The sequence below is a fragment of the Leuresthes tenuis genome, unplaced genomic scaffold, assembly GCF_036924035.1.
Source record: "Leuresthes tenuis unplaced genomic scaffold, fLeuTen1.0.hap1 SCAF_3, whole genome shotgun sequence".
Taxonomy (NCBI): domain Eukaryota; kingdom Metazoa; phylum Chordata; class Actinopteri; order Atheriniformes; family Atherinopsidae; genus Leuresthes; species Leuresthes tenuis.
In genome coordinates, this window is record NW_027325357.1 from 5,121,250 (window position 1) to 5,145,637 (window position 24,388).

General features: G+C 41.6%; 2 protein-coding genes across 2 annotated transcripts in view; one reads left to right on the forward strand and one right to left on the reverse strand.

Annotated features, from left to right (window-relative positions):
* gmppb (GDP-mannose pyrophosphorylase B) overlaps positions 1-24,388 on the reverse strand; it is a 336,004-nt gene that overhangs the window by 229,676 nt on the left and 81,940 nt on the right. The window lies entirely within an intron of this gene.
* On the forward strand, positions 2,807-24,027 carry rbl1 (retinoblastoma-like 1 (p107)). Its single transcript, XM_072381482.1, has 22 exons — positions 2,807-3,104; positions 5,311-5,444; positions 5,677-5,880; positions 7,549-7,613; positions 7,861-7,989; positions 8,797-8,960; positions 9,111-9,175; positions 9,359-9,533; positions 10,693-10,859; positions 11,771-11,883; positions 12,090-12,193; positions 12,647-12,784; positions 13,309-13,473; positions 17,860-17,998; positions 18,086-18,316; positions 19,174-19,367; positions 19,967-20,143; positions 20,378-20,449; positions 20,598-20,685; positions 21,202-21,350; positions 21,465-21,629; positions 22,008-24,027. Exons 1-22 carry the CDS (start codon positions 2,943-2,945, stop codon positions 22,200-22,202), a joined length of 3,195 nt encoding a protein of 1,064 aa, XP_072237583.1. The 5' UTR covers positions 2,807-2,942; the 3' UTR covers positions 22,203-24,027.

Sequence of the window (24,388 nt, forward strand, 5' to 3'; positions counted from 1 at the left end):
CCTCTCTCTGCTCTCTTTACTCTCCATGTACATATGACATAAGTGCTTGTTTCTCTTTCTCAGCAGGTATCCCTGGCCTGGTGTTATGGTGCTTGTTGATCCCTCTTTCCTGTCCTCTCAAACCCCTGCTGGTCGACGCAGATGGCCGTCGTTCCTGTCTCTGGTTCTGCTGAAGGGTTTTTTTCTGTTAAAAGGACGTTTCCCTGTCCTCTGTTTCGTCATGTATGCTCAGGACAGATGATTGAATCAGAGGAATTGTGATGTAATCTATTGGTGTCCTCCTACGCCTTTTTTATTGTTGTGTGTAGATGTGCACAGTTTATGACACTGATTTTGAGATTTAAAGGTGACTTATTTCGTAATAGGATCCTGTAGATATGTGCATTTCCTACTAATGCTTAGCAGCAACATGTTTGTATCTTAAACCTCAGAGAGAATGTTTTTACCTTGAATAAGACATGAGATGATTTCAGTCCAAAGACATCGATAATAATCTTAACAGAGATTAAATATTTGCTATGCAGAACCTTGTGACAATCCTTCCTTGCAAGAAAAATACTTTAAACCTATGACTGAATATATATTTTAAAGTATAACATCCAAATTGAAAGAATCAAATGTGACCAGAAAGGAAGACAAAAGCGTGACAAGATGAAGGAGTTTAGGAGCCTCCTTGAAGTTTCAAAGGTTCTGGGTTGATCTTCCAATGAATGTCAATGACCTGTATTTGTCAAAAGTCATGAATGCAATGAGATGTATTTATTTTATAGGTTAAATCTTAAAGTACAGAGAGAAAAGCTTTCGGTCAGCACATCCAAGTGTCTGGAAGAATTGCTCAGACTGTGAGGTGAATACTTTCAACTTAAGAGGTTGTGAGATCAAAACTTGACTCAATCAATGGTGGGTTTCACAGAGACCATAAGTAGCCAGTGGTGCAGCATCTGGACACAAAGACAAGGGGTTATGAACTGGAAAACCACAAGTGGCTGAAACTTTAACCCAATGGCCAAGCGTGGGAGAGTTTTTGAATTAATTGATGTCATAAAAAATAAACAATTAAAACATTTTAGAAATTACTCGTGGAGGCGTGTTGTGGCTGCTCCACTGGAATCTGGCTAAACTACTTCATGTCCCTTTAATCTTTTCCAGGTCATGTAATTCCCCCTTAACATGGATTACTGGTCTTCCTCAAAACAGATAAAACAGCATCTCAAGCGGGGTGGGGGGGTCGAACTTTTTTGTCAAAGTAGTTTCTCTTCTTCTTTCACTCTTTCCATTCACCTTTTCTTATTGAGTTTTCTGACTTTGTAACTGATAAATATAACTACTCTACACACTTGTTTGGCTAAGATTTGCATCTCTCTTTAATGTCTGTAAATGTAATAAAGAGGAGTACCCCCCCCCCCCCCCCCCCAAAAAAAAAACAAAAAAAAACTTTCCATACATTTTTAGTGTATATTTTTCATGAGTAAGTGATTGTCTTCTTCCAGCTGAGCTGTGTCTCCACTTGCTGAGCAGCAGCGCTCTCTGCAGTTTCTCCAGAGAAGTGGAAAATCTTGCTACTCCCAGTTTTCCCAGGCGGTGTCTTATCCAAGTGTCCTAATCCAACTGCTGAAAACACTAATATCATCTTTCTCGCTATAATCAGAAACTGTACAACAGAAATGGAAGTCACCACCTGGATGTTACCCAGTGGCTTGTAAACTATGGATTTAAAGTCTCCAGGTTGGCATTTAGGCATCACTGTTTTGGTCTTTATAGAGCTCGAAGTGACTATAATTGGAAGAGGTTTGGACTTGGTATTTAATCAGAGGAGTTGGTTTTTGAATGGGAGTCTTTAAGAAATCCAATCCATAAATTCAATCCATGTACAGCTCAGTAAACTTTGAAGACCAGTTTCCTATTAAAAGAGAAAAAAGATGTTGCAGTGGCTCATTCATTGTCTCTTTCTCTGTGGCTTAATAGGTTAGTGTTTCTTTGAAAGCTTCGAGGGCACTAATTTGAACTTTGGAAGCTTTTATGAACTTTAGGAAACTTTAGGAGTTACTGTATCTGACCTGTTAGCGCCAGATGTTAAATTGCTTCTCAGGTGTTTCGATGTCTAGGAATCAATCAGCAGAAATAATTTTAAAGCTCAGTAACACTAATTGGGAAATAAACCAACTGGAAAGTTGTTCATCTGAGTGGGAAATTAAGTATAAGTAAGTTAATTGCAAATTTGTACCATCAGAGAAGTCTACCAAGATTGATATTCCTAGTTAACCTTTGTGAGGAGAAATCACACCTCTCTATATTCGCAAGAGTGATGAAGCATTATCTGACATACCTGTAAAATAAAACACCTCATGTTTGAACATCCACTGTCTTATAGAAAGGGGATACTTTTTTTCTAACAAAGAAAAATGCAGTAGAAAACGTCTACTTCAGTAATCTGAGTAACATGCAAGATGAAACATGTAATGTTTGATGCATCATGGAGAGGATATTTAAGGAGGTGGAGTTTTATGTGTCATTGTTTGCAATGGAAACGTGAAATAAAGGTATAAAACATTATATATTCTGTTCTGTCAATGTGTATATTTGATATCAAGTGACCTAGCTGAGCCAACCAACATGTCATTATGCTCAGGTGAGTACGCGCTCCAGCGTATAGGAGATACTTGGTGCGACACCGGTTTAGAGCGGTTGCTGGGTAACAGCTGGCTGCGAAAAAACGGCTTTCTTCACTGACGCTCTCCTCACCTCTGATTGGTCAGAGTGATGAAGTTTTCGCGCCAACGCGCTGCATTGTGGGGATGGTGGCGGAAGTCTGCTGCTCGTGGGGAAGCTGTTTGTTGGTGATGTTTGGGTGAGGGCAGGGGAGCCCCGTGGTTTTGTGTTTAAGAATTAACTCCTGGCAGGATTTGATAAAAAGTCGAAAGTATCGCTTTTAATTAGTACGAATGCGGGGTGAAGAGTCGTCGGATTCAGAGTCGGGGAGGATGGAGGAGAGTTCAGTCCGAAGGAGTTTGGAGACGTTGTGTCAGGAGCTGAACATGGACGAGCAGACTGCCAATGAAGCTATGGACAACTTCACTGCCATATGGAATACGTACACTCTGGAGGTGAATAATGTCTTTAAATAACCAGCCCTTACTTAGATATCCAGTCTGTAGTTAAACACGCTTCTGTAAAGAAACTTTCACCCTAAGTGGAATCGATAGAAATCTAAACTTCACAGCAGTCCGTGACACAAACACAAGGATTAAAGGGCTTCAGCCCTGTTTTCATTTTCAGATCTGCCCTCTCGTCTTCCGTCCGAGATAAAATCGCCACTAATTGCAAATTAAACCAGATTAGCAGATTAAACCTCTTGAAGTATTATTTTCTTTAAAATATTGAAAATCTTTCTGTTTTAGCTTATTGGAGATAGACACTTAATTGGAATTAAAGGAAAATAGTCTTCCAGAAGCTAAATCGGTGTAAACAACGAGTTTAACCAACTCGTTGGTTAACAACTGTCTACGCTTGAGAATAAATTAGGCTTCATGTTTTCTCTGTCAGGCTGTGTTGGTCCACGGTTTCACAGGCAGAGTCAGACTAAGCATGAATGTTTCAATAAGAGGAAGTTTGACTATATTTATGTTGCTTGGTTTGTTTTTTTTAAACCAGTGTCACACATCTAAAATATCTTGTTATAAGTGTCAGTTCTGCAGGCATTACGTCTGATATTCCAAGCGCTGCAGGGTTCAAAGGGTGCAACATCGGGAGACATTTATGTATGACATATTTATCATTTGTTTCCTGTTTTCCAAAATATCTGCCAAGAAGAATAGTTTTAAAAAAGGAGTCGACCTGCACAAAATCCACAACAAAGGTTAGCTAATTGCTGGCTTCTGAAACAAGTCACAAGAGCTAACATCTTGGCATTAAATGACTTTATATCCTTGGTGAGGTATACTTCATATAACGCGCCCTACATGTAGGATCTATGGTGTTTTTGTTGCCTACATTTTCTACAACAGCTTTATTGATAGTGATGGCAGAAGTTTTCAAAATTAATAAGTTAGAACAATGACTATTAAAATAGTATCAGCTGTAGATTCAGTGATATCAAATTCAATTCTATTTCTCCAATAACATTTATTGGCGCAGTGAAATCAGAATTGAAGCATTAACCGCAGTACAATAGAATCAAATAGTGCTAATCTTAATAAGCTGACTGATAAAGATTTGTTTTCCGCAGGTTTATTCAGCTGTATTCCAACAAGCTTAAGTGTTTCAGATATTTTGTCTCACTAATGCTTTTAAATAGAACGGATGAAATGGTATAAACTCAACTGAGTTCACGGTTACTCAGAATAACATGAACTTAACAAATACAGCAAATGCCACATTGTCTGTCAGAGTGCACGACTCTCTGTGGGACGGGGATTTCCTAAGTCCTCCCTTTTATTGCATCATCATTGGTCAATGCAGGGGTCAAAGGGCACCACAGAAAGAGGAGGGGTAGCACACTGTGAACACAGTTTGTGGGGGGAGGAGGGGCATCTCCATTTATACATGGAGACAGAGTCCCAACTTCAGAACCTCGATGTTTCTGTCATTTTTGATTTGTTTGAAAACCTTTTTTTAACGTTAGTTATTGTCGAGTTAATATTTTCTGTATCGTATGTTATATTTTTTTTGGAGCAGAGCTTGTAAGACGTGTCTGTTGTATGCAAGCTCAGTGGATTTGGAACAAGAATACTTTTATAGATTCTTTTTTCATCACACTTGGGTTTCAACTATGGTTTAGTTGTGTTGTCACAAAGATTTGAACCGACGTGGCATGTTGAAGTTCAAGTGGTTTACTGAGAAGCAAATAGTGCAGGAAAATTCAAGCATAGAAGTAAAGAAAGAGACAATATTTGCACTTAGAGGCTTTTAACTATTGATGTTTAACTTGATATTTTTCATGAAAATCGATTTATTTGTTGTCAAAATATCACAACTGATTCCTGAAAATGCAGATTACATTCTGATGTTCTGTCACACCTTTTTAAAACAACCCCAGTAATTAAATTTGGACTTTCTGGAGCATTTAGCGACCTCTTTAATAAAATGGCTAACTGCATTTTCGGCTGCCAAATTATAAAGTAAGAACGTGGCAAACAGAGTTTAATTTGTAGAGATTATAACTAAACATGTTTTTACATCCTAAACTGTCGTGTTTTATAATGTGAGCTGGAGGTGGAGCACTGATCACCAGATTTCTGCTCCTGCAGAGCCAAACTGAATGAAAAGAAAAGAAAAAGGAAATATTGAACTGTTTAAACTTTGACTTTGCAGGGAGAGGTGGTCCACTGGCTGGCCTGTTCGCTTTATGCTGCCTGCAGGAAGGGCTCCACTCCCACGGTGGGGAAAGGCCTGATGGAGGGAAACTGTGTCTCCCTCACGAGGATCCTTCGCTCCTCCAAGCTCAGGTGAGACACCATCAGCTCTGCAGGACCTGACTGGCCTCGGATGAATAAAAGTCAAATATGATTATGCAATAAATCATGTCACATCTTTCAAATCACAACACATGAATATTTGTTTTAGTCTGTCTTCTTTTTACTTACCGTAAACTATAAAATCATTATAAATCCAGCAGCCATGATTTTTCTGTACTGCCCATTCATTATCAAAGTTTTGATATTACTGTCCTGTTTGCAGTCTGATCCAGTTCTTCTCTAAGATGAGGAAGTGGGCTGACATGTCAAATCTTACTCAAGACTTCCGACTGCGAATGGACAGGCTGGAGCGAAACTTTGAGGTCTCCACTGTGATCTTTCGCAAGTTTGAGCCGATTTTTATGGACATGTTTCAGAATCCGCAGGGATGCGAGCCGCCACGGCAGCCGCGCAGCAGGAAGCACAGGTACACCAGTTTTCCATCAGTTCAGCGGATGCTGCATCGGATTGAAATCTGAAATAATAACACAAACTCTGGCCATGTTAGACATTTCTATGGGTTTTAAGGTGTTTTTATTTGTGTTTTAGAACATAACCACAGTGAAAAGATGATATGTTGATATTTCATTGCTCTGATTTGACAGATTTCTTGTCACACTCAGATCAGCCTCTTATTCTGCGTTCTGGATTTTCCAAAGTAAATGTCTGAGTTTAACTACTGCTGTGGTAAATGAGTTTATGAGCTGTTGTGGATATTAAACCTGAGGTGACTTAATCCTGCAGGGTGGTACTCGTCCTCAGAGATTCAGGGTAGTCCCACGAGTTTCCCCCCCCCACCAGAGTCCTTTTTAGTGCTGAGATTTCTCCCCATGAACTCTGTTTCTGCTCTGGTTCCTGTAATGTGAGTGGAGGGGACAGAGGAAAAGACCTCATTAATAAACTCAAATGTCCTTGAACAAATGTAAATGTTTTCATGCAAATCGTCAAATCTGCTTTGCTCCGTTGGTTTGCTGTGATTCACCGTGCTTAATGTAGTCATGCATGGGTCAACCTAGAACCATTCAGATAACTAAAGCAGGCTCACGACTGTTGGAAATATCGTAGGTTTGATCAGGTGAAAAGATGAAAAGCAGAATTCCAACTTGTATCTTTCAGAAATGGGACGTTGGGTCGCTCCTCACTTTGGTTGATGCTTTGAGATACATGCAGAGCTCATATCGTTGCAATAAGGAGCCTCCTCTTCCATTCTCAATGTGTTATGGAGAAAACGGAGAGATTTCCACAGCATCATTTTTGCATCATGTGCTGCCTCCTCCACTCCCCCTCTCATTTCCAGCTGGGAGAGCTCACCTCCGGCAGAAAGTCTCCCGCTGTGATGTGCTTGTGTGAGCAGCGGCGGTGGAAAATCTCCTTTGTTTATGTGTGGAAAAAGAACTGCGCACATCATGCACACTCCTGGGAGGTAGCTGCTACTGTCAGTGATCCTCATCATGAAAACACACATCGATTCTCAGAGGATGACTCGATAAGATGGCATTGTAGAAGTGGGTGAGCCACCATATGGTTAAAGCATCATGCAGCGTGTGTTGCAGATCAGGTAGGGTTTAGGTTGTTGGCTTTGATGACAAATGGGAGCAGATTTCAAAAGAAAAAACCCTGAGCCACACGTCATTACCAGCTACCATCTATTTCTCTTCTTAACTTTTTGTCTTAACATATGGACACAAAAGTTTAAAACATAGTTTGTAGTCTGTGCAAACAGCATGTTGGGCCCCTCATATTGGCCTCTTTAAGCCAGTATTTAACTTTCCCGAATCAACAGAAAAGCTGACATTGTGGTCTCTTCTTTTTAATTGCTTTCATTTCTTTTTGATACTGTTTGTTTTACTTTTTGTAACATCAGCCTCATGAATAGCTGAAAATATGTCCCTTACTTCAGCACTGTGACCTTTACCGATATATTTAGTTACTGATGTGTTCACATGACATGACAAGAACTAGTTGTGAGAGACAACAATCAGGCCTTCACAGTTTTGCCTTTTTCTTGGTGTGTCTGAGTCATGTTTGGTTTCATTGGCTGCCTCAGTGAACACACATGCAGACTTAAAGTGTTAACCTTGTGTTTTGTTTGCAGGCGACTGCCCTGCCACATCAGTGATGTGTTCAAGTTCTGCTGGACTCTTTTTGTCTACACTAAAGGTACTAAGAAACACAAGCAGACAGCTCAGTGACTTGGGCATCTGAAATCATCTGACAGTTTAAAACGCTGTCTTGTGACAGCTTCGTACAAGTCTTAAACTCTGCAGTGTAGATTTTACTTTGGATTCTGAAAAATGCTTTTTTTACACTTTCCCACAAAGTAGAGTGATGTATTTACAGTTTGATTCATTCCAGTCCAAAATCAACCAGATTTCACAAAGAAAATGTATTTTTTCCTCTTCTGAAGGCAACTTTCGTATGATCGGTGATGACTTGGTGAACTCGTACCACCTGCTGCTCTGCTGTCTGGATTTGGTGTTTGGCAACGCTCTTCTGTGCGCCAACAGGAAGGACCTCATCAACCCAGCCTTTAGAGGTAAGGCTGTTTGTGTGTGTGCGTTTACATGTGAGCAAAGCTAGTTTATTTCCCTAAAATGTAGCGGTTTACCTGTTGCAAACAGTCAATATTACAGTCCAACCTGACAGCTGCAGAGGATGACTTGTGCACTGATTATGTTACATGCATGCGTGAGGTTTGTTTCTCATTCGAAGTTCACATCCTCCATTTCTGTAGCTCCACACACAGAATGCTAACGGTACTTTAATAGTTGTTGTTTTGTTTTCTCCACACATTTGAATAAGAAACATTCATACAGTTTAAAGACATTATAAAGAAAAGAGCACCGTGTGTTTCGTGTGTCGCTTTCAGTGTGGTCCAGAAATTCAAAAAGCTTTATTTATTAAACTTTACGATTGTGTGGGGTTTGCTGACTCGACCACAAACTTTAAACGCTCTTAAAACATAAGGACAGTATTACTTGTAAATGATGCAGAAATGAAGGCACTGATGAACTGCAATGGGTCTGCCTTCAGACTGGCCTGCCGAGGAAGCTGAAATGACAGTAAAAATCCAGCACATTGTGAAGGAAGAGCTGCCATTCACGACATTCATTGTCACTTCAAGATGAAGAAAAATGTAAAAGTCAGTTTGAGTGGTTCCCCTAATTGGTTGTGCTGCTGCTCCTCTCTAAAAAAAGAATTAGGAGCACCAGTTAATAGCTGGAAAGGTTTTAGTCTGGAGCAGAAGAATTGGCTTTTTACGCACTGCTCATGAAGGCGCGTGTCTCTGTTTGTGTGCTGGCGGGATGTTTTTGAATGACCTTGTCTGGGTGCGTCCGTGCAGGTCTTCCTCCTCTGTATCGCACTGACGGCCACATTTCCCCCGACGAGCCTCCTCCGTGTGTGTTGGAGAGGTTGTGTGAGCTGCATGACGGGCTTGTGGTGGAGGCTAAAGGCATCAAGCAGCACTACTTCAAACCATACATAAAGAAGCTGTTCCAGAAACAGGTGCGCTGGCCTTCTCTAAACACACACTAATGGAAAACCTTTACTTCCTGCCATCCCCGCTTCACTCTTCGTTCACACTTATTTTCCTCACTTTTCACCTTTCTTTTCCTTTTCAACCCACATTTGTTCTTCTCTCTTTGCACCAACCAGATCCTGAAAGGAAATGAGGAGCTTTTGACCGAGATGTTGGATCCGCAGAACTTCATTGATAACAAGTAAGTAACGAGTATAGTGGTCGGTAGTCAGCTTTAGCCAGATGTCTGTTTCTTGTCCTTCTTGTCTCTTTTTCTCCGTGTCTTGGTCAGAATTGAAAGTTCTGAACATTTTGTGTATTTGTAGAGGTCACACATTGACTATTGGACTGTTTAAGACTCGTTCTGTGCTTGCTTTGCCTGCAGTAAGGCCATAAACAGGGAGTATGAAGAGTACGTGCTGACGGTGGGGGACTTTGATGAGCGAGTGTTTCTGGAGGCTGATGCTGATGAGGAAATCGGAACTCCAAGGAAAATCATTCAGGAACGGTCTGCCAACCAAATGGCTGCTCAGAACCAACTGCAGCAACATATGGAGAAGGTACACACTCGAAAATGGACTCTATATGATCAGGACTATACTCACAAGAGCTCTTTATCTGGAACACACTATCTAGTTAGCACAAAAGGACGGAAAATTGCCGATACAGGCTGGGGCTTCAGTGTATGTACTCATCAAACATCCTTTACTGTGGCACAAGTAGTAGAGTCAGACAGGCTCATTATGTTTCCTGCATTGTCACGATGCTGATGAGGAAAGAGAGTGATCTGGCTGTCTGGAGCTGACAGAAACACTGAAGCAGCTCGCTTGTATCCTGAATGTCCTGAAAGTCCTCTTCAGACCGTAAACAAGCCTGCATGTGTGCATGAATTTTATATGAAGAGCATTCAGGTCATTAGGTCAGTCAGTAAGTTTCCCTTTTCGGATACAGTTGGTAAAATGGAAGTGCTGGGTGATTAATTATGTTTTTATAATAAAAACAGCACCATTTAAACAGCAAGCAGAGTCTGGACACCATTTAAACGCTGTGCATATGCCGGATGCCCCGTTCAGATCCAAGTGGCACATACGCACACCTCACTCATACGGTGGATACAAACACAGCAGGGTGGTTTGGATGCCTAACGCCAAGGTAGGTTTAAATGGATGAACAAGACAATGACTATGCTGAAAATGTTTAATTCAGAGCTGTAACCAGCTGGTTTTATTCCGTGGAACATTCATGTTGTCAACTATTAATGACGCAGTAAACATTGATGCTCATTTTAAAGTGCCGCTTCCTCGTGGTACGAAGCATATTTGCCACCATTTAAGAGATAAACGCCTTCCTTGTTGTGCACTTCAACCCAGATCATGTGACAGGACAAGGAGCAGATGCAATTACATTCTATCAGTAGCAAAAACAAGGTGCAAATTTAGAGAAACAAGAGTTTCCTTGTAATACCTTCAGGCATGAGCGGCTGTACACCCACCTCCATCGTTTGGTTGATCTGAATCCAGTAAAACGCATGCGGGGTGTGGTTGAACAAGAGATTTGTAACATGAATGTGCAGCCGACTGCTCTGCTCTGCTCTGCAGAAAGGTTTGGAGCAGAATCTCCTCCAATATTTTGTTCATTAGGTGCTCCGTATAAAGTGCTCAGTAAGTGTTCATCCAATCATGAGCAGACTCTCACAGAAAGCTCTCTCTGTGTGTCCAGCCTGGCTCTCTCGCCCCATCCACCCCTCTGACAGGACGAGTCTACCTGAAGGAGAAGGACCTGCTCGTCACGCCCGTCTCCTCGGCAACACAGAGCGTCAGTCGGCTGCAGAGCATGGTGGCTGGTTTAAGGACGGCCCCCAGCGAGCACCTGATGCAGATCTTCAAGTCAGTTGGCCTTTTTTGTCTTAAGTCTTTGTTGTTTTTTTTCTCTTGTTGTTGATTCGCTCAAATGTGAGACGTAAGATGACGACAGAAAATAAATACAGAAAAAACGAGGATGTGATTAATGAAAAGATGCTCAGTTAGAAGCATTAGTCTTGGTGTTTTAGGAGGATTTTAGCATGTTTCTGCCCAGCTGAGAATTGAATGAATACATCCGTAAACACTCTTGTCTTCCTATTCATCACAAAGCCACAAACGCCACATTTTAGTTTAGCATTAAGATTATGTCAATCTAACATAAAGGCTATTTATTGTGTGCACGTGTGTCTGTTGTTGCACGCTCACCATCGGGTTTCTCCCTGTCCATAACTTGAGAAAGACCCATACATTATTAAGATATCTCTTCATACAAGGTGTAAGAGGTGCTGTTAAAGGTCTTCAATATGTTAGCAAAGTTTAGAAGTAACAAACTCAGTTTCAAATGCAGTGAACTTTAAATTCAAGAAGAAATTACCTGTAAATATTTGGGTTTTTTACATTTATGGTAAGAAATAAAAAATGCTGCTACAGCAGTCGGCTTCACTGTACCGTAGCCATTACCCTTCAGTAACAGGGCATTAAGTATGTGTCCTAATGTAGGTTTTGCATTTTATATTAGAGCTGCTATTTAATGTATGAACTGACTAAATATATCACTTCAGTGAGAGCATAAAAGATTAATCTGAACACTATCCCTCTCACTCATGAGCTTTACAGCCTCTGAATCAGTGAACATGTTGGTTTGATAAAGCGCTGCACAGACATCTATTGCACTTTCCATTAAACAGGTTATTTTAATTAAATTTGAAGTAACTTCCTTTTTATGCCTTTATTATGTTTATAAAATGTCAACGTGCTCTATCTTTTTATTACAGGTCCTGCTCCAGAGATCCCACAGAGTCCATATTGGCTCGAGTGAAGACTCTGGGTCAAACCTTCAAAGAACATTACACCAACGACTCGGAGGATACACCAGGCTCTCATATAGGTGACCGCTTTTGATGAGAACTGGATGTTTCCACTGGAAGCTGCCTCGTCCGATCACTGTTTGTCCCACTCCACTGGTTGACTTTGATTAGAAAATAATTAAATCTCGGTCTTTGTAGCCTTTTTAAGGCCCAAATGTAAATGTTCTATACACATCAGCCTCAGCAGAATCCCTGTAATGTAGGAATTTGTCTGTTGTCTTTGAAGACTTTGCAGAGAACCGTCTGAAGTTGGCAGAGATCCTCTACTACAAGATCCTGGAGAACGTCCTGGTTCAGGAGACCAAGCGGCTGCAAGGCCGAGACATGAGCGTAAGCAGCATTAGTTTTTATAGGTAGAATTAAGTGGTTAAAGCCAGAGGATTGAGTCGGAGCGTCTCTGAAATGACAAAGCTTGTGGGACGGTCTCAGTCAGCAGTGAGGGAAATCCACTGACAGGAGTGAGATGTCCAAGAGCAAACTGGTTCCACCTGCTGTAGAATTACCTCAGACGTCTTGTAGAACCCAGGCCTTGTTGCAAAAATCATCACGGCAGTTTATATAGTTAATTTAAGACCTTCCAGTGTTGGAGAAGAAATGGCAGAATCAGGGAGGGCCGCTATCTGCGTCGTACATTTGGATTTTCTTATGTTTTCACAAAGATCTTTAGCATTATTGCTGAACGTACAGAGAACTAAAAGTGGCTCTATTGGGGCGTATTGGGGCTTTGTGGCTGTTTTCTGTTTTTGTACCCTTAACTAACTTTCCATGTTGGTGTGCTGTTAGGTTTTGCTTGAGCAGGACATTTTCCACTGCTCCCTGATGGCATGTTGTCTGGAGGTGGTGTTGTTTTCCTACAGCTCCCAGAGGACCTTCCCCTGGATCATCAACATCTTTAAACAGACTCCGTTTTACTTTTTTAAGGTAACTGTAACCCAGAAAGACACAAGTTACGATTTACATGGACATCTCACACAGCACCTTCATATTTCAAGAAGTTATTTATCAAAAGTGGAAGATATTTAATTATGTTGCTGTTAATTGTCAAAGGTGAGGCCTAATCTCATGACAGGACGTAACATTATGGTATGTTTAATGTTGTGAAAAATGAACCGTCTTCAGTTTACTCCACATTTGAAATGACACTTTGCTTTGAGACGCTTCAGCATCAACCTCCAACCTCCCGGAGAGCTTATCTCCAGCAGAAAGCCTCCTTCTATGATGTGCTTGTGTGAACAGCAGCTTTGGAAAAAGTATTGACTAAATTGTCTCCACGTTCTCCTGAAAATATCCAACTTAATGTTGGAAAATGGCTTCAGAATAATTAAGAAGAAAAAGAGAAAAGTCAGTGCTTTGTTCCACCCATCTCCGGCTCTGATGCACATTTAGACAAAACCTGTGTTTAAACATAACTTGAGCAAAACCACTTTGTGTGTACTTGCTTGCAGGTGATCGAGGTGTTCATCCGCTCGGAGGAAGGCCTGTCCAGAGACATGGTGAAGCATCTAAACTCGATCGAGGAGCAGGTTCTGGAGAGCAGAGCGTGGACTGCAGACTCTGCTCTGTGGAGCGCCTTCGAGGCTGCTGGGAACAAAGTACCCACAGTGGAGGAGGTCAGCGGGACACACGCACACACTTAAAATGCTGTTCAGAGAGTCTTCTGGTGCCATCCAGAAAACAGCTGACCTAAAGACCTAAAGAGTGCAAGATATAAGTGATCCTCACCATCATGAATTGGATGTTTAAGACGTGAATAAAATTCCTCCTATAGCATTATTTTGATTGTGAGTTATGAATGAACTCATGAGCTCAACAATCACCAAGACTCCCAGTTTTCCTCTCAGGTAATTCAGAAAGTCCAATACTGATTATTAACTGAGGATTGATGGTAGAACAATGTCCCCTCTTCTGAAGATTCACCTCTCACCTGTTGAACTAGCATAAATCTGTCTTACCCTCCTCTCATGCACAGTCATGCATGGGTGGTTTACCAAGGAAGAATCCAGGAGAACTTTAAAATTCAGGCTTGACTTTGTCCTGTCAGTGCATTCTGGTTTTATGCATTTCACACTTGCTGAGCCAGGCTAAAAAGGTGCCACTGGGTGAAGCCGGGTTCAAGACATTTGACATTTGAATAAGATGTGTGTTCACAGCCTTGATCAGGAGACCATTGGACCGACAGCAGATTTACTCCTTCTGTTGGGTACCAACAGCTGATGGACGTGTACAAGGAAGCAACACATGTAAACATGTACAAATAAAATATGTACATGGAAAACAGTAGCTAACCACCTGAATGTATTAACAGCCAAGAATATACATTCAATTACCAATGTTCTTGACTGAAACTGTCTAAAATAAATTTCCCCTGCGCTATTTAAATTGGAGTCTCATCTAAATGTGACCTTGAAGACGACAATTAAATTCCCCGAGTTCCCTTTTCACGAGAATTTGAATTTTTTTTCATTCACTTTATCCCTCTCTGTAGTTAACTTTTCCTCATGCTTTATCCCTCTCTGTAGTTAACTTTTCCTCATGCTTTATCCCTCTCTGTAGTTAACTTTTCCTCATGCTTTATCCCTCTCTGTAGTTAACTTTTCCTCATGCTTTATCCCTCTCTGTAGTTAACTTTTCCTCATGCTTTATCCCTCTCTGTAGTTAACTTTTCCTCATGCTTTATCCCTCTCTGTAGGTTAACTTTTCCTCATGCTTTATCCCTCTCTGTAGGTTAACTTTTCCTCATGCTTTATCCCTCTCTGTAGTTAACTTTTCCTCATGCTTTATCCCTCTCTGTAGTTAACATTTCCTCATGCTTTATCCCTCTCTGTAGGTTAACTTTTCCTCATGCTTTATCCCTCTCTGTAGTTAACTTTTCCTCATGCTTTATCCCTCTCTGTAGTTAACTTTTCCTCATGCTTTATCCCTCTCTGTAGGTTAACTTTTCCTCATGCTTTATCCCTCTCTGTAGGTTAACTTTTCCTCATGCTTTATCCCTCTCTGTAGTTAACTTTTCCTCATGCTTTATCCCTCTCTGTGGTTAACTTTTCCTCATGCTTTATCCCTCTCTGTAGTTAACTTTTCCTCATGCTTTATCCCTCTCTGTAGGTTAACTTTTCCTCATGCTTTATCCCTCTCTGTAGGTTAACTTTTCCTCATGCTTTATCCCTCTCTGTAGTTAACATTTCCTCATGCTTTATCCCTCTCTGTAGGTTAACTTTTCCTCATGCTTTATCCCTCTCTGTAGTTAACTTTTCCTCATGCTTTATCCCTCTCTGTAGGTTAACTTTTCCTCATGCTTTATCCCTCTCTGTAGGTTAACTTTTCCTCATGCTTTATCCCTCTCTGTAGGTTAACTTTTCCTCATGCTTTATCCCTCTCTGTAGGTTAACTTTTCCTCATGCTTTATCCCTCTCTGTAGTTAACTTTTCCTCATGCTTTATCCCTCTCTGTAGGTTAACTTTTCCTCATGCTTTATCCCTCTCTGTAGTTAACTTTTCCTCATGCTTTATCCCTCTCTGTAGTTAACTTTTCCTCATGCTTTATCCCTCTCTGTAGTTAACTTTTCCTCATGCTTTATCCCTCTCTGTAGTTAACTTTTCCTCATGCTTTATCCCTCTCTGTAGTTAACTTTTCCTCATGCTTTATCCCTCTCTGTAGTTAACTTTTCCTCATGCTTTATCCCTCTCTGTAGGTTAACTTTTCCTCATGCTTTATCCCTCTCTGTAGGTTAACTTTTCCTCATGCTTTATCCCTCTCTGTAGTTAACTTTTCCTCATGCTTTATCCCTCTCTGTGGTTAACTTTTCCTCATGCTTTATCCCTCTCTGTAGTTAACTTTTCCTCATGCTTTATCCCTCTCTGTAGGTTAACTTTTCCTCATGCTTTATCCCTCTCTGTAGGTTAACTTTTCCTCATGCTTTATCCCTCTCTGTAGTTAACATTTCCTCATGCTTTATCCCTCTCTGTAGGTTAACTTTTCCTCATGCTTTATCCCTCTCTGTAGTTAACTTTTCCTCATGCTTTATCCCTCTCTGTAGGTTAACTTTTCCTCATGCTTTATCCCTCTCTGTAGGTTAACTTTTCCTCATGCTTTATCCCTCTCTGTAGGTTAACTTTTCCTCATGCTTTATCCCTCTCTGTAGGTTAACTTTTCCTCATGCTTTATCCCTCTCTGTAGTTAACTTTTCCTCATGCTTTATCCCTCTCTGTAGGTTAACTTTTCCTCATGCTTTATCCCTCTCTGTAGTTAACTTTTCCTCATGCTTTATCCCTCTCTGTAGTTAACTTTTCCTCATGCTTTATCCCTCTCTGTAGTTAACTTTTCCTCATGCTTTATCCCTCTCTGTAGTTAACTTTTCCTCATGCTTTATCCCTCTCTGTAGTTAACTTTTCCTCATGCTTTATCCCTCTCTGTAGGTTAACTTTTCCTCATGCTTTATCCCTCTCTGTAGGTTAACTTTTCCTCATGCTTTATCCCTCTCTGTAGTTAACTTTTCCTCATGCTTTATCCCTCTCTGTAGTTAACTTTTCCTCATGCTTTATCCCTCTCTGTAGTTAACTTTTCCTCATGCTTTATCCCTCTCTGTAGGTTAACTTTTCCTCATGCTTTATCCCTCTCTGTAGTTAACTTTTCCTCATGCTTTATCCCTCTCTGTAGTTAACTTTTCCTCATGCTTTATCCCTCTCTGTAGGTTAACTTTTCCTCATGCTTTATCCCTCTCTGTAGGTTAACTTTTCCTCATGCTTTATCCCTCTCTGTAGTTAACTTTTCCTCATGCTTTATCCCTCTCTGTAGGTTAACTTTTCCTCATGCTTTATCCCTCTCTGTAGTTAACTTTTCCTCATGCTTTATCCCTCTCTGTAGTTAACTTTTCCTCATGCTTTATCCCTCTCTGTAGTTAACTTTTCCTCATGCTTTATCCCTCTCTGTAGTTAACTTTTCCTCATGCTTTATCCCTCTCTGTAGGTTAACTTTTCCTCATGCTTTATCCCTCTCTGTAGTTAACTTTTCCTCATGCTTTATCCCTCTCTGTAGGTTAACTTTTCCTCATGCTTTATCCCTCTCTGTAGTTAACTTTTCCTCATGCTTTATCCCTCTCTGTAGGTTAACTTTTCCTCATGCTTTATCCCTCTCTGTAGGTTAACTTTTCCTCATGCTTTATCCCTCTCTGTAGTTAACATTTCCTCATGCTTTATCCCTCTCTGTAGTTAACTTTTCCTCATGCTTTATCCCTCTCTGTAGTTAACTTTTCCTCATGCTTTATCCCTCTCTGTAGTTAACTTTTCCTCATGCTTTATCCCTCTCTGTAGTTAACATTTCCTCATGCTTTATCCCTCTCTGTAGTTAACTTTTCCTCATGCTTTATCCCTCTCTGTAGTTAACTTTTCCTCATGCTTTATCCCTCTCTGTAGTTAACTTTTCCTCATGCTTTATCCCTCTCTGTAGGTTAACTTTTCCTCATGCTTTATCCCTCTCTGTAGGTTAACTTTTCCTCATGCTTTATCCCTCTCTGTAGGTTAACTTTTCCTCATGCTTTATCCCTCTCTGTAGGTTAACTTTTCCTCATGCTTTATCCCTCTCTGTAGGTTAACTTTTCCTCATGCTTTATCCCTCTCTGTAGGTTAACTTTTCCTCATGCTTTATCCCTCTCTGTAGGTTAACTTTTCCTCATGCTTTATCCCTCTCTGTAGTTAACATTTCCTCATGCTTTATCCCTCTCTGTAGGTTAACTTTTCCTCATGCTTTATCCCTCTCTGTAGTTAACTTTTCCTCATGCTTTATCCCTCTCTGTAGTTAACTTTTCCTCATGCTTTATCCCTCTCTGTAGTTAACTTTTCCTCATGCTTTATCCCTCTCTGTAGGTTAACTTTTCCTCATGCTTTATCCCTCTCTGTAGTTAACTTTTCCTCATGCTTTATCCCTCTCTGTAGTTAACTTTTCCTCATGCTTTATCCCTCTCTGTAGGTTAACTTTTCCTCATGCTTTATCCCTCTCTGTAGGTTAACTTTTCCTCCAGTCTTGACTCGGGTTCTGGTTCTACAAACGATGGTCAGTCTCACCTGCCTCTGGTGGCCCACTCCCCCATCATTCACCCTCGTATCAGGGAGTTCAGGTCGGGGCTGGGAAGCGCACGTAAGGGTAGGTGTCGTAAAATCTGCAGTGTCGTTTGGTTTTAACTTCACTTATGAGGCCAACTAAGGCTCAGCTCTTTTTCTCCTCCTCCAGAAATCCCTCCCTCTCCTCTGTCGGTCCACGACAGATACAGCTCCCCTGCCGCCGGCAGTGCCAAACGGCGTCTTTTCGGTGACGACCCACCGGCCCCACCCACGATCCAGAATCCCAGCGGGAGCCCAGTGTCTTCTCCAGCCAAGAGACTGACGTTTGGCTCGAACAGCGGCACCCTAAAGATCGCAGCCCACGGGACCCAGACCTCCATCCTCAGTATCCCTCTCCAAGGTTGTTGCGCCTTCTTATTCTCTTTCCCTGCTTCAGTGGTTCCATGTGTTGGTAGCAGAGACATAAAAGTCTTTGAGCAACAAATCATGATTCTACCACTAGAAGGCGCACATGAATTGTATTAATCATATCCACAAATTAATATATAAGGAAGTGAATTGAATAAAACGCTGTATCAGATCCAGATGTGACGGTCTTTACGTGTTTATCTCAAAGGTGTCCGGAGGAAATGATGAGAAAATGAATAAGAAATGTTTTATGTGAGAAGATGCCAGAGAAGATTCAGAGGGTGAGAATTTCCTTTAGAGAAGGACGGATCGAAGAGGGCAGTGATTCAAGCCGTAGCTGGAAACAAGTGTGACAGAAATGGTGACGACTGAGTTTCTTTTTGATACCGATGAACTGTACCAGGGGAGGATTAGACACTTTTTGTCCCTCTCTTAACTGTTGACATCTGGACACTAATAACTAATGAAACCAACAGATATGAAGCCAAAATCAAGATTCCTTTCACTGACTTTCTGGCTGTTTATAAGCAGGTAAAATGACCTGAAAAGCTGCCACACAGTGACGTCATCAGTGATGTCATTACATGTATATTAGGCTATCTAAATTTACTACCTTTATAAGCTTTGTTTCCCTTTATCTCTAACCTCTCTGTCAGTTTATCACATTATCTGGTATTTTTACAGCAATAAAACTATTCAAAGAACTGCTGGATGTCTTTCAGCTGAGTGGAAAATGTCGCCTCGTTTCTGTTCAGCGCATAGTTTGAAGGTTCTACGCTGAAAAGAGTAAAAATAAAACCCTCTCGCTGTTTCTTCTCATTGCTGATGTGTTTGTGTGAATGTCTGCAGGGATTAGCAGCGACCGCACCATCACACTGATCCCAGTGCAGCCGTGTGACTCCTCCAGCGTGGTCACCGCTCAGTTCCTGCTGACCACCTCCCCGAGCCGGGCCTCCATCGCTGCGTCCAGTATTGGATCAGAACCCCAGACGGCACATGGACGGCCACGGCGCACGGGGTCGCTCGCTCTGTTCTTTAGGAAGGTCGGCGCACTGACAAGCAGTTTTAATTATTTATACGTCTATCTCATCTCTTTGGGGGGTCATTTCTGTGGAGGAAAAACATTTCACCTTAAAATGAGCAGTGATGCTACTACTGCCTCTACTCCTGCAAATGAAATCATTTCCCTGCTGCAAAGTTAATCAATTGATTTATTAATCAGCTAATTGTTGCCTGTCTGCTGCCCTCATCTGTAATTTAAACTGTTAGAACAATTGGAGAGCTGGAAACGAAGCAGCTGATTTAGGCTGAGAGTTATTCTTCAAAGCTGTGTTTAATAGCTTCTCATGTTTGTCTTAAACACCATTAAAGGCATACCTAATGTTTTTTAACGCAGCCTTTCCAGTTTCATACTCCTTCTCTTTGCTGCTTTCAATGAACCAAAGAAGTGGGAAATCTGAACTACAAAGTGTTTTTTTTCCAGTTTTATCTACTGAGGAAATTATATGAATGATGATTTATTAAAAAAAAAAAAAGAAAAATCCCAGTTTCCAAATGCCATTTAATGCAGCACCTTCGGTAGATTTTACTGTGCTTTTCACAAAAGGATACAGTTTTCACACGTCAACACTTGTGTCTGCAGGTGTATCACCTGGCCAGCGTGCGTCTGAGGGATTTGTGCTTGAAGTTGGACATCTCTTCAGAGCTGCGAGGGAAAATCTGGACGTGTTTTGAGCACTCTCTGGTCCACTGTACCGACCTGATGAAGGACCGCCACCTCGACCAGCTGCTTCTGTGCAGCGTTTACATCATTTCTAAAGTGAGAACGCTGCTCTGATCTTACTGTCGAAGTTCTTTTGCTGATTTTAACTTTTCAAGTTTGTCTGCAAGCAAAGATGCAATTTAGATTTGTAAAGGAAGCGGTTTATTAGTTTAATTCAAGTTAAGACCCACTGAAACTCTGCCTATAGACTGTTTGTATGGGACACCAGAAAATCAGCGACAGCTCTGTGAAAACTGTAAAAACATAACTGCTTCGATTCCCTCCTCGCAGATCACCAAAGAGACTCACACCTTCCAGGACATCATGAAGTGTTACCGCAGCCAACCACAAGCCAGCAGCCATGTGAGAAACACACACACACACACACACACACACACACACACACACACACACACACACACATACACACTTAAAAACTACTGAAATTTGAAAAAGTTTAATTTCGGGAGGCTTACACTGTGTCTGTGTGCATTTATTCACGTGTATGAAGGTGTACCGCAGCGTCTTATTGCGTCACACTCCCAGAGAGCTGGCGGTTGATGAAAAGATGGAGGTGGATTCTGTATCTGGTGGAGAATGTAAGGTCACACACAAGCTCCATAAACATGCTGTGAAATAAGATCATTAAAGATGGATTAACTGTTGTAACATAAAAAATGATTTAACTGAAAGAATTTAAACCCACTCAACCATTTTATGAGCGTCTCTGTCCTCATTTATTAATCTGTGAAGCTGAGTTTCATCTCTTTAGATCAGAGCAGTCAGGCGATCTTCCCACCTTGTTAACGACCAGCTGGAGCTTTGATGGATGAACTCTGACAGCCAGAATACTGAAAAACGTAGTTTTGATGAGAATAAAAACAGAAATGATGGAGAAAATCAGGGAAAAATCTGTTTTTTTTCTTAACCAACAGATATGGACACACTGACTTAGTTATTTGAAATCTACTAATTTAAATGAAGGTTTTGTGACTTCTGAACGGACTGCGTCTTATAATTTTCACAAGTAATTAAGTCTTTTGTTTGTATATTTCTGAGATTAAATGATCTTCAATTGATATATTACTAAAATTATTAGATTTATGTTTCCTCAGCTGCAGAGAAGACTAATCTGCTCCCAGGACACACAAATTCTGACCAATCAGGTGAAGAGGAACGTGGTGACCTCATCCAGTTCTACAACACCGTGTTCGTGCTGAAGATGAAGAGCTTCGCGCTGCGCTACGCCACCCACGATAATCGGGTACAATGTTCTTACAGCGTGTTTTGTGTTGTAACTCTGACTCTTCAGGATGGAAGGATTCTTATCCTGCATTTAACCAATGGTAACACGATGTGACTTTGTTGGATCCTCCAGGCGGACGCTCCTCCCCTCTCCCCGTTCCCGTCGGTCCGGGCTCAGCCTCTGTCTCCTCGTCGAGTCTCTCAGAGACACTCGCTGTACGTCTCCCCTCGAAAGAACTCCGCAGGCTGCCTCACGCCAAACTCCTACACATACAGGATCAACAGCAGTCCGTCTAAGGCAAGAACACACACACTCTCACACACACACACACACACACACACACACACACACACACACACACACACACACACACACACACACACATTGGGACACCCTTGAGTCCCCGTTCCAGGACGCTCTGGCCTCCACTTGTTCTTTCTCTGGAAGTTGTAGAGTGTAGCATGATAACTCAAGAAGCTACACAAAATGGTTTTATGCTTCTCTCTGCCATGAACGATGGTAAACTGACGACACGAGACATTTGAGGTGATCGCTTCGGTCGTTGGAAGTTGTTACCTGGTGAAAATCCTGCTGTAAAAAGATGTTGATGCAGCGTTCATGTTCTGGAAACCCATAAATGATAATCCCTCTGTCTCCTCCTCTGCATCCACGCAGGAGCTATCGGACATCAATCGGATGATCCGGCAGGGATCTGTGAGCAGGAAGAGGGCTTTCACCATGGAAGGGGATGTGATGATGTCATCAGCGTGCGACTCGCCTAGTAAGAGGGCGTGCCCGGAGAACGGCAGCAGTCCAGATGTGCTGCTGAAGCGTCTGCAGGACGTCGTGTCAGAGAGACAGAACCACTGATGGCAAAGCTGAACCTAACTGAAAGTAAACCAGTCCTCAGGTAAAAGCTACCTGTAGAGGAGTTTCAGTTTCCCCGTCTGATGGACTCAGCAGTGTCATTTCTGCCTTTTTGTTTTATCCAAACCTTCTTTTTCATGACTGATGGCAGAAATAATATCTGAAATGTGATATATGAGCCAAATTAGGAACCCAAACATCCAATCAGAGATGTTTTTCTTTTCTTATCTCCTCACTTCACACAGATGATGTTCTGTGGGTTTGTTTTACGCTTGTACAGACTGACGGTGTAACGCACCTGTCCGCTCGTGGAGGTGCTGCCTTAGTTTGGGCCCCGCCCCAATATTGGATCAGTCAGGATTTGCTTGAGATGTGGGGCTGTCTTCTTGAGGTTTGGATGTTTTCTCGGAGCTGTCAGTCAGCATTCTCTATTGTAAAACTGTTCACAGGATGCATCCAAATTCAGACGAGGCTTTTACTTTCCCTCCGGTCATTTTGTATTTACAGAGGTTTCATGTTTTTAAAACCTAACCAGGGCCCAGAAAGGGGAGTTTAGAGAGAGGTGTCCTCTCCTGCATCTTTACAGGTGTTGACATCACCTGCATCTGGCTGTCATAACACCCCTAATTTTAACCCTCAGCTGTCAGCTCTTACATGCATAACCAGAGAAGACTCATTTCAGCCGTATGTGGCTCGATGGGTCAAAAAATAATCTCTGAGCTCAGATGATAATCTCTGAAGCTCTGACCTCTGCAGTTGTTTTAATCATAACCACCTAAGCCCATGGTGGCTGCAGAGCATTGTCAGGGTTTAAAAACAACCGGTTTAAGGAGCTGGATGGCAGCTGAGAGGCTCACGGAGGAGAAGCCTCCTCATTCTGTGCTTTTTCTTCGCATGGCTGAAACATGAAAATCCTCTGTTAGACCACAGTGATCAAAATCAGGTTTTCCTTTGCTGTAACTGTGGTGTTTCGTTCATCTCGTGGGTGGGCGGTTGGTCTGGGAGGGTCGTGACAGAGCTGTAGAAGCCTGAGTCGACACTCTGTCACTCTGACACAAACGCCACCTTCAACCCATGATGCACCGCGCTCTTTTCCATTCAGAGAGCTTTCAGGTGCGGTGAATATGTGACCCTCCTCTCAGCGAATATGATGCATTCTCCACTTTCAAGGGAATTTCCACTGACAGAAAACGCCTATCGATTAAAATCCTCATTTCACAGAGAAAGCACGAGCTCCCCCAAGTTTATCACGTCGGACGGCTTCAATGATTTCATTTCTCATTTCGTCCTCGCAAACTCTCGGTCGCCATGACAACAGAGGAGCGCGTACGCTTTCGGGATCAGACCTCTCTGCATTTCATTCAAACACAAATAAATGTCAGTTTTGTGAAAAGAAGGTACTGCTCGTCGAAGCAGTTTGACGAACATTTTAAAGATTTGAACTTGAAATAGTTTGGCTCCACACTGACATTATGTCTTCCTTTGTGGGAAAATTGTCTAATTTTATTAGTTTTACTGTTTGTATTTAATATGTTCTGAGGTTTTGAACCATTCGATGTTCTGTGATGCTGTTATTAACAGGCTAACTGTAAAGTCTGCTCGGCTGAAGCAGCATCCGTGCACTCGCTGTGTGTAGTATCTACACTTCCTCTTGTTTCCGTCTTTATTTCAGTAACGGCACTGCCGTTAGAAACTAATCTTTGTAACTTTAAACATTTGACATCCTCGGTTTGTTTCAGCGCCGGAGACAAACCACTTTTTGTAAAAGAGAGATTTAAAAGGTGGATAAAATCCGATAGTGGATGAGACTCATCTCTCCACTGGGTTTGTATTTTGTAAAATAGTTTTGTAAAATAAAATGTACTTAATTCACATGATTTCTCCTGGTTTCATTGATGTTTTATGGAAGATGCATTTTTTTGTGTTGACACAGGAAATGTTCAGCCTGGTCTGAATCTTTTTATTCTCGCGGGACAGCACAAACGGTGTCACTCAGCCCAACATTAACGGTGATTTCTTTCAGCAGGAGGGGCGTCTGGTGGGAGTCATCACCCCAGGAAACTAGAAAAGGGAACTACAAAAGAAGATAACTTTAGTTCCCCCATATAAATGAAAAGAAATATGGTGGAAGATACTGTAGAGTTGCATCAAACTGCTGCTGTGATGTAAAATACAGCGACATGCTGTTA

Bases quoted from the DNA above. Each gene is read 5' to 3' on its own strand.
- rbl1 (XM_072381482.1), top strand. From the start codon at position 2,943: ATGCGGGGTGAAGAGTCGTCGGATTCAGAGTCGGGGAGGATGGAGGAG. The intron at 5,881-7,548 runs GTACACCAGTTT...TTTTGTTTGCAG, and splicing joins CCGCGCAGCAGGAAGCACAG to GCGACTGCCCTGCCACATCA. The intron at 13,474-17,859 runs GTCAGCGGGACA...CCCTCTCTGTAG, and splicing joins AAGTACCCACAGTGGAGGAG to GTTAACTTTTCCTCCAGTCT.